The sequence below is a fragment of the Magnolia sinica genome, chromosome 6 (genome assembly GCF_029962835.1).
Source record: "Magnolia sinica isolate HGM2019 chromosome 6, MsV1, whole genome shotgun sequence".
Classification (NCBI taxonomy): Eukaryota; Viridiplantae; Streptophyta; class Magnoliopsida; order Magnoliales; family Magnoliaceae; genus Magnolia; species Magnolia sinica.
This window is the reverse complement of record NC_080578.1, coordinates 15,261,351-15,271,968: the sequence shown is the minus strand read 5'-3', so window position 1 is coordinate 15,271,968 and position 10,618 is coordinate 15,261,351. Positions and strand designations below refer to the sequence as shown.

General features: G+C 37.3%; 1 protein-coding gene across 1 annotated transcript; it reads right to left on the bottom strand.

The window, feature by feature from the left end:
- Positions 1-2,344: 2,344 nt before the first annotated feature.
- LOC131249512 (uncharacterized) lies at positions 2,345-10,517 on the bottom strand. Its single transcript, XM_058250321.1, has 2 exons — positions 10,338-10,517; positions 2,345-2,735 (listed from the first exon to the last, which is right to left on the bottom strand). The coding sequence occupies exons 1-2, from the start codon at positions 10,403-10,405 to the stop codon at positions 2,345-2,347; spliced, it is 459 nt and encodes a 152-aa protein (XP_058106304.1). The 5' UTR covers positions 10,406-10,517.
- Positions 10,518-10,618: the final 101 nt, after the last annotated feature.

Sequence of the window (10,618 nt, the reverse complement as noted above, 5' to 3'; positions counted from 1 at the left end):
TAAACAAGAAGAAAATGGGTTAAGGATCTAGGAATCCACTTATAGAAATCACAACATTTATTTTTCTGACTCAATGATTATAACTTAACTAGAATCGAAGTCCTATCATATCTAATCGAAAGATAGAGCGGTTAAACCAATCATAAATAATATTAGAATATGAATTCAATTGAACAATTCTCTCATGAAGCACTTGGACATCAATCGCAGGGAATTCAAGCATCTATTGTGCCTAAAGTCTACAATATATCAAAGAATTTTATAGATTGATTCCTTCCTTAATCAAGCATTATAATTGCACTTTTAAGCATCCAATGTACCTGGAGTCGACAATGGATCAAAGATTAAACAACACATAAACTTAAAAGTAAAATTCAAATCTATTCAAACTAATATTATAATTCTAACAACTGTTTGCTAAATCAAATAAACTAAATAATGTAATGAACTACAAGCTTCATCATTTAGCCTTAGCTAAGAGATTTGCCTAACATGGTTAATAACCTAGAAGAAAAACAAAAGAAAGATAAACTAGAATTGAGAAGTTGAAGAAGAAGAAGAACGGCTTCGTAGGGACTCCATCATCCCTTGGTCTCTTTCCCAAGCTCTAATTTGTATCTAAAACAACTACGAAAATTCCTTTAAATAGTAAAAGTTCGCACTGACTTTAATTTTCACACTTTTTTTATGCTTTGGTTGCACTGAAATTGCCTTCGCTCGTACCGAATTTCATCTAAAAAATCTATGCAGAATCGGTCTAACTTAGATCCCACCTAAGTTATCTTAGGTTGGACCGAAGTTGGCTTCGGTCGGACTGAAAGTTAAGCTGAAGGTTAAGCTGAATTAATTCTGAAAATCACAATTTCTTACTGGACTGTTTTGTATATTTTTGGTTGGTCTAAACCGACTTTAGGTACGACTAAACAGTTTGTTTTTTCTCTTGTTGGACTTCTGATTTTACCAGTTTTTTCTCTATCATTTGTACTTAGTTTTCTTGAATCTTTGGCATGTGAATTCTTCATTAATGGCTTCCAAATATATAATTCTTCATCATATTCTTTTGAGCTATAAATCTGTTCTTTTAGACACATATTCATCTTTAAGTCAAAAACCACCTTACATGATGAAAACATACATAATTATATCATATTAACACTTAAATGCCAAAAAAGTTAATGTAATTGAACGGATAAACATGCAATATTTAGGTCTTAATACCGGCCTCTCATGTGTTATCCAATCATGACTATATATATATATATATAATGTCAAAATTTTGCTCAATCTCCGTAAAAGTCACAAATTAAATGATCCTATACAGTTGAGACTACACACTGTGAGAGCGGAAGAGGGTGCCTAACTCCCTTCCTCTTCTGTTACCAAAACTCCTTACTTAGAATTTATAGTTGTAAACCAACTGCAGGAGTCACTTAAGTCAAGAAATTCACGATTCCCCCTGGTCTGTGATTATACAGTAAAAAAACTGATCATAGATTCCAAGCTTAATTTAGCTAATGGCGATTCCAAAAATCAAATACGTCATTTTACATTTGAGTCAATTCCACACCCCATCTCAACAATTGATGACCAGAAGTAAAGGCGACAACCACCTACATGAATTTCGTGGGTCCCATCATGATATGTGTCAGATCCACACCATTCATCTATTTTTCCATATCATTTTTGGAAATGAGACAAAATAAAAGGGAATCAGATTCAAGTGGGCCCCACTACAAGAAACAGTGGGACTTGGCAGCTTATGAAAACTTCTTTGGGACATAAAAGGGTTTGATCAAGCTGATATTTATGTTTTCTTTTCATCCAGGCCTGTTTAACCTTATGAGGAGGTTAGATGGAAAGTAAACCTCATGGTGGACCATAGGAAGGTTTCAATGGTAGTCATTCAATCTCCATAGCTTTTTGTGGTGTGGTCCACTTTAGCATTGGATGTGTCTCATTTTTTAGCTCATGCTCTACATGATATGGAAAAATTAATGGACAATATGAATAGTCTAACACAAATCATGGTTAGGCCTACAGAAATTCCACACATTAAAAATTATGTGTTTTGTGAGCTGAGTTATTAGGGATGACATGGATCAATGAGAAGCCACGGAACATAATTTCCATATCCCTTCGACACACGATATCCACTCATCCAAATTAGGTTTTCTAATGTGGGCCAAAACAATTTTTTCTTCTTCTCTTGGCAAAACGTGGGAGCACTCCACATGATACTATTGAAAGAAAAACGACCAATACATCTATTCGAGCAAGACTCCAACGAAAACATAAGGGAACCATGCTGCACACTAAGAAGACAAACAAAAAAGCCTACAGCACACTACGCCACCCAAACCAGCTGCCCATCCAATAAGGATTCTGCCTGAGAACGAACCACAAAACCCGAACAGCTGTGTGAAATAAATAGAACCTCTGAAATGAAATAAAGCTTCCTTTCAAACGGCGCCACCACAGGACCAGCGCAAAAAGCTCCACATCTTGCATCATGATATCGACAGAAAACAGAGTCACTACACGAGCGCCGACAGGCATGGGAAAAACCAATCATAGCAGTAGCAGAAAATCGAGCCATGGTTTGAATGCGGAGCAGGCTGAGAGGGAAGCCATGAGAGATGAGTGGGAATCCGAAAAGCCAGGTGATGAATGCAGAGACCAGGACAACGACTGGCTGCCTGCAGCAAAGCAGCATCTCAATAGCGAAGCAAAAGAATCTGCCAAAAGAACAAAAAGACAAAAATCAAAGCCACCAAAAAGCCAAAGGTGGGCAGAGGATTTCAGGAACTTGGCTGTATCCAACGTGCATTAACCGAGCGTAATCGACCCTAGGCGCGATCTGTGGAGCATGATGAAGCCTTTAATGGAACAGGGAAGATCCGTCTTAGAAAGAAAAATAGAATTACTAATACTTGTACTTCCTATTGGGCAAGGCCATCCACCCCCGCTTTGGCCTCCGGCGACACATAATTCAGCTTGATGTTTTCCAAGCGAAGCTACTCTTTTACAATTATCCACCAACACCAATAGCCCAAGGGGGAGGAGCCTCAAGTGTTCACCAAATTCAAGACCACCTTCTGTTTGGCTCGAAATTTGATCATTGGTACATGCATGCAGTGCTGGTCATGCCAAAGCTTGATACGGCTTGTTTCGAACCAAACATTTTTTTACCTCAAGTGTGAAGATAGACATAGATACCAAGAACTTAACCGTTCGACAATCTATTAAGCCACCTGTAATAAAGATTAAGTAATTTGCAAAGGGGTTCATCCTTCTGATAAGATTTTTTTTTTTTTTTTTCTCACCTTTTAGTCAAAAGGACTCGTTCCTACCATGGTAGTAATTATCAATCAATCAACACAATATGAGATGGTGATGTCCTAAAAGTAGGGTATATCATGGTCCAACAACTTAGGCGCAAACAAAAGAAATTACACTATAATCTAAGCTAAGGTTAGTCCAACGTAGATAGACTGGATTACAAAACTCCTAAGCTAAAGTCAGTCCATCGTAACAACGTGATGGACTAGATTACAATAAGAGTTAATTTATACTAGGCTAAGAACTAAACTAGAATAAGTAGCATTCCACTATAGAGTTGTCTTGAGTAGAATTGGTAAAGGCCCGAAGCTCTTCAATCTGCTCTTTATTTAGAAAAATTTTAATAGTTAAAGAGAAATCTTTGTAATCACTTCTCATGTTTGCTGAATTGAAAATAATTTTCTAGGTACGTGAATAGTTGAGGCATATTATGCAATATCAAATATATTAGTAGTTTGATATGGATTGACCATTGGTTATGCATAAATCCTAAGTTCATTACAAAGGTGTAATTCCTTCACAGGACACCACATGTATATCATTGTTATCCTTTCTTCCGCTCAAACATGTGTTGTGCACTAAGAAAATCTGTTTATGTTCCCTATATGCAAGTGAAGTATTACATTACTAGATCATCGTTGTTACATTACTTCACGACGGTGCTACGGTGTATTGGTCGAATTCGTTACTAGCCATGACAATATTTCAGTTATTACTCATTATTGGCTATGAGGCACCAAGATAAGTTGTCAACCTTGTCATGTGCTTATGACAGTAATCAATTGAACTTAATTCTTTTAGACTTTCAATGACTTTTCAAATTCCGATCAAATTCTATACAGCTAGAGTAGCTAAAGTGATTCATCATTTATCTCTTATTAAGATCTTATTTCCACGTAGCATCATTTGTGTTACTAGATATAACCTGTCACTTTCGACTGTAATGTTATTACACTTAAATTTCAGACATTTAAAAATATACCCGCAAGAGGTCAGGCCCTCTGCCACGTTGTTAGATATTGGCCATAGTAATTGCTAAAGGTGAAAAAAAAAACGTAATATGAATGAAATCCACACTGTCCATTAGGTAGACCACCCCTTGTTTAACCTCGATCCAAAAAATCAGGCTGGTTCAACACTCATGTGGGCCACCCCAGGAAAAATTAATACATGCGATGAGGGTAAATTTTTTGTAACCTGTGTTAAGGGTAAATTTTCTGTATATTTACATTAAGAGAAATCCTCTTATAGAGAAAATACATGGACGTAATTAGAAATTGCCTAATCTTCTGTTAGCTGTACAAAATCCAAAAATAAAATCTAAGATCTTAATTAGATCTAATTTATAATCCAATTGAAAGATGCACAATCTAATACCTGAAAACCTCTAAATTCCCTTAGTATATTCTTTCATCATAGTGTGGCATATAAGATGAATGGATTGGATTGCATACAAACACCCAGTGGGCCCATCGCAAACTAATGGTGGGGGTCCACTAATCACTTTGAGTACCGTCCTGAAGTATCAGTTTTGTCCACTCATAAAATTAGACGCTCTCCTGAGTGCATGTCCCATCCTAACGTATCAGTCTGACCCACTCGTCAGGTGAGTAGCACCCTTGTTTCCTTACGTTTGTGGCCTACAAAACAAGTGCAACCGATCATAGGTTGGACTTTTGGTTTAAAGAACATCCACCATATGAATATGTGGGATCCCAACCACATGAGATGTTGGCATGTTCAGTTATTCCTGTCTTGGATGTCCACGAGTGATTGGCCACTGGAAAAGAATTGTCTTGATCAGCCTATTCTATCCATCTAAGTCAACCTTTTCCATTGATGCGCCACCACTTAAAAGGGCTACAGTTGTGTAAACAGTTCTTTTTTTTTTTTCTTTTTTTTTTTTTTAAAAGTCATCGGTCCATTCATTACTAGAACTATTAAACGAACGCTTGGATCTCATCCACACATGTAATGTTGGTCGCAAGGACAGAGAGATCGTTTGCACCAGATCACCCCATTGTATACTTCCCTGTTTTGCCACCAATTTTGATGTAGGACGTGGATCAACCACTAATACACATGAATCAGAAGAAGTTCAAGGAGAAATCAACAAAATTCAGCGTATTTCCACCGATCGACAGATCTATTCAACTAGTCGAAATTTCAACAAAAATTTCAGATTAGTTGTTGGACAATTTCTGCTAGTTTCGATAGGTCGATGGATTGAAGGCCCTGTTCGACAAGTTAACCAATTGAGACAACAAGTCAAAATTTACAAAATTTTTAATTTTAGTCTTTGGACGTTTTTTAATATGTTCAACCGATCGACTCGATCGGTTGACGACAAGTTGATAGATGACAGGAATTTACATGTTTTTCAAAAAAAAAATTCTTACTAGATTAAGAATCTTTTGGTTATATTTTAGGATTTGTTTACGATTATTTAAGGATCTTAAACTTAATTTTTAGAATCAATCTAGCAATAAATTTTCATAAAAACTTTTGTTTCTCTCATGTATTCAAGAAAAATCTCTTATGTATTCAAGAGTGCCTTGTGAATTCAAGGTGTTTATCGATTGAGGAAGATAACGATCAACCTCATCACATCCTTCCGTGCGTCAGTTGATATCAGAGCAATGTTTTTTCCATTGAGCAGTGGCTTCTAATGACTGATCGGACACAATCCCATGGATGGTGCTCTAGAGAATTGTCATTTAACAGCAGTGACTTTTGAGTATCGGCAAGTCATGCAAGGGTTGCATAATTTCATCAATTGCATGACGGAAGCCTTAGGGAAACTCCATGTTCATGTCAATGATCCGCCTCTGATAGGCGCTAGGATTCGTAATCATGTTGATTGCAGGATAATGTCAATGGTGAATCACAGAATCACACCTAAGAATGTAAGATTTAGTGATGAGGAGATCGATGACATGATCCTCCAATATCTCGGACGATGTAGAGATCGGGTAGATCGAGTAGATCAATAATTCTTAATGAAAATCAATCTTCCTATCTTCAACGGCCAACTCCACATCAAGGATTTTCACTATTGGCTTTCTGAAGTTAAGCAATTCTTTCAACTATATAAAGATTCTTAAGGAAAAGAAAGTTAAACTTGTAGCCTACAAGTTTAAGGGCGGAGCTTCAGCTTGGTAGGGGTAGCTTGAACTTGCACGTACGAGACAAATGAAAGCGTCAATCCACACATGCCTACGGATGAAGTAGTTGTTATGCATGCAATTCCTCCCCAATAGTTACGATCATGTATTGTTCTAATAATACCAAAATTATCGACAGGAAAGTCGATCGGTAAGGAATCATACAGAGAAGTCCTACCGTTTATCTGGGAGAGGCAAAGATAGCCGATCAGTGAGGGGTTATGTAGAGAAATCTCATTGTTTGTTGGCAAGAGGAGACCTGGTCAAAACGGAGTCGTGACAGGCCACTGAATTCATCAGTGGCATACGTATGACCCTTCAGGAAATGGAGAACCAACTCAATACTTCTAACGTGGACGAACAATATCTAGTAAATGAATGGAATTCGTCAAAAACTTTGAGAAGAGGGGAGTGATAGTGGCATTGGTAGAAAAAGAAACAGATGTGGAGTTTGTGAACATTCTAAAAGATGTAAAGTCAATGTTACAAGAGTTCAAGATGATAGTACTTGCCGAACTTTTCTATGAATTGTCCCCTATGCAAGAGATTGGTCTTTCTCAAGCACAGAGACTCAATCTACCGACCATGCCCAATTTGATGTTGAGTTCTTAAATCGACACTCGACTTGTTTCCATTGCTTAAACTACTTGAAACGAGTATTGCGACAAAGAATATGGCAATTCGGGTAGCAACTATTCATGCTGATATTTAGGAGAAATCAGAGAAGACTATTGCGGATTATAAGGAAGAGGCTTAATAAATGTTGGCATCTAAAGTTGAATACATATCGTGAACTAAGTTCGTTAAATAACTCGATGAAGTTGAACACATATCGTGAACCAAACTCGAGGATGAGTTTTATTCAAGTGGTGGCGTCTAATGTAGGATGTGGATCAAGCACGTTTAATACACATGTACTAGAAGAAGCCCAAGGAGAAATCGACAAATTTTAGCATAGTTCGACCGATGGACAAATCCAGTCAACATGTTGAAATTTCGCCAGAATTTTCAAATTGGATGCTGGACAATTTCTGCTAGTTTCAACGGGTCGACAAATCTGGTGGACAAGTCAAAAGCCATGTTCAACAGGTCAACAGAGGGTGGAAATTTACACATTTTTCAAAATTTATTTTCTTATTTGATTAGAACTTTTTTATTATATTTTAGGATTTATTTAGGATTATTTTTAAGTATGTTAAACTCATTTTTTTTTAAAATCAATCTATTAATCGATTAATAAAATTTCTCAAAAACTTTTGTTTCTTTCTTGAAGTCAAGAAAATTCTCTTGTAAATTCAAGAGTGCCTTAGTGTTTATCGATCGAGAAAGAATGTGATCGGCATCATCACATCCTTCCCTGCATCAAATTTGTATGGGAGAAACATGGTTGGCTTATCAAAGACATTCACTTAATGGTCCCATCATGTATAGACCCATAGTACAGAAGCTTGAAAACTCAAAGGCTTATAAACTGTCTTTATTTGACTCTACTGAATATTTACTAAATTATTAAGTGATATTTAGAATTATGGAGACCATTTTAAAATAAGGACAAGTACTTAAAATGATTATGTACAAGCTATTGGTGATAGCTGCTCCATTGGTGGCCTTGCCGGTTATTAATTAAGGCACAATACGAACCTTAGTCCTTGCAATCTTTTTTTAGTCAAGGATTCTCATTATAAAAGTGGTTTTTTTTTTTGTAAGAATGGTGGGAACATATCACCCGTGACTTTGTTAGATAAGCTGAAAGCTTTATATTTTTGGGCAGGCACCATAAAAAGCGTATGGCTTCACCTATCATAAACTAAACTGAATTAAAACTATACAATTGGCAAAGAAGACCAGTACAAACTATAGAAAGGAATAAAAAAACAACACTGAAATAACATGGACTATCACCGGTCTCCAGAACTCTGAAATAACATAGACCAATACTGGAAGGACCTGACCTAACCATTTTGGATGGCAAATAAACATTACATTATTTTGATGAAATTTTAAATAAAAGCCTAGGCCAAGTTCTCATCTGTTTTCGAACGAGGGCCTAGTTTTTGACATACGGTCAAAAAAGTACATATTTAGCTTTGACCTGAAAATGAAGGCATGAGAAATGACGATTTTACCCTTTTTCACGACCATTATATACTTCTCCTCACCTGAACCAATTACAAAAAATGGACATATTCATGCAGCCTATCAGGTATTGTGGAGGCTCAGGTTGAGGAAAAATCTCCTCATGCTCCTTCTGGCCTGATTTAATATGTTTCACTTCATATTTATGGCCATTTAATATGGAAGATATAGGAAATCGCCTATGCTATGATTGGGCCCCACCTCAAGTGGAGCATAAGTATTTGATATGATTATATTAAGTAGTCAAAATATGGCAAGTGTACGGCATAAATGTTGATGCAGGGATGAACATGATGAGGTCAATCACCGTCCTCCTCAAGTGTAACTATGAATTCACAAAGCTTCTTTGGACTCCTTATAAAGACTTCTCGAATTCACGAAATTCGTATATTGATTGGTGAATGAATACGCAAGTTTACACCCCTTTAAATAGGTATACTAAGCCATGGAATAAGTTTCAGAATTTAACTACAACTAAAACTCTTAGAAATTGCGACTTACAATAAATAGTCCTGATTCCTACTAGTGCGCATCATTTTCGGCCGAAAACAATAAATGTCTGATTTGGCTTCACCACGTTGTTCTCCTAATTATTTTAAGCGCTTTTCATGTTGGGCGCAACTCCTAAAGCCCAATGGATGAAGAGTAATAATCAAATTAAAACTTATTATAAATAGTAAAAACGAAATTAAAACAGGAATTCGACCATCGATCTGATGGTATTCCGCAAATTTGGCGTGAGCAACCCGGCGTAGCAAGGTTGGGTGGATAAAGTAGATCGTCCTACCCCCAAAAACATATATGGTATGTCCGATAGCTCATTCCAATTGCGAGATACGTCCGTTTTAAGTTCTGATAGTCCAGATCACCTCCGTCTCCGATTGGGCCTTTTTGGGTCCACTTTGGCCGTGAAACTGTACGCGACCTGCTCTACATCAGATGTGATCCCTAATTAGGTGTGTCCCACCTTATAGGCTGGCCTACCTGTATGTCAGTCCTATATGTATACGCGTATGGTAGCTGCTTTTGCCAGTACCTACCTTCAACTTCATTTTTCTTCTTATGCTTTGAATGTGATTTATGGGCTATGTTACATGAAAACGGCTGATCAGGTAAACGTAATAAGGCACCTTCTTGCCTAATACTTGAGATGTGGCGTGTGGATTTTTGGCCATCCGTTTTAGTGGCCCTGTGTGTAGATTGATCAGCACTAAAAGTTCAACTGAGATGGATGGTCTTGGACATTAGTTTCTCAAAAAGCATGCAATTTCATTTTGGCTGACCCACCTTCCCACCAAACCCACTAACAAGATAGCTAATCCTAATCATTCAGCGCAGAGGTTGATGGATGAATATAGAACACTGTAGGTACAGCACTCTACAGAAGGGTTCAATATGAGTGGCAGATGATATAAGTGTAATATGGGCCCATGGAGCTCGTTTGTGCGAGATGATGGATGCGGGCCTACACTACACCGAGGTCACTCGTCGTGCTGGATAATTGGTGTGGCCCACTATGCATGTGCATTGTATGGGTGGGGCCTACTATGCACGTGGCACTATTCACGAATCAGGCTACACCTATCGTGTAATAGCACCTTATAGCACAAATCAAAAAGAAAATTTACAGAACATAAAACAACAGGGCTTGGACAAAAATTAGAATCGGGCAACAACAAAGACTCAACAAACACTTACCTAGCAGCATCAACCACATTCGAAGCATGACAGAAGTATTGGCGGAGGGACGTGGTGAGGTCGATCATCGTCTTCCTCAGGTGATAACTAATCTGAATCCACGGAGCTCTTTGGACTCCTAATAAAGCTTTTCTGAATTTACGAGAGATAGAACTAGGAATAATTCCTAATAAAATTGAAATAATTTGATCGATGATTAAAAAAATAAAAATGAAATTACAACTCTTTAAATAAGGAACTCAAACACAAGATGAGTTGTAGACTTACACTTCCAACTCAAA

What these genes read in the sequence shown, in the direction of transcription:
- LOC131249512 (XM_058250321.1), bottom strand. Translation starts at nt 10,405, where the DNA reads ATGATCGACCTCACCACGTCCCTCCGCCAATACTTCTGTCATGCTTCG. An exon ending in AATGTGGTTGATGCTGCTAG is followed by an intron (nt 2,736 to 10,337) that starts GTAAGTGTTTGT and finishes TTCTTTTGGCAG; the next exon opens with ATTCTTTTGCTTCGCTATTG.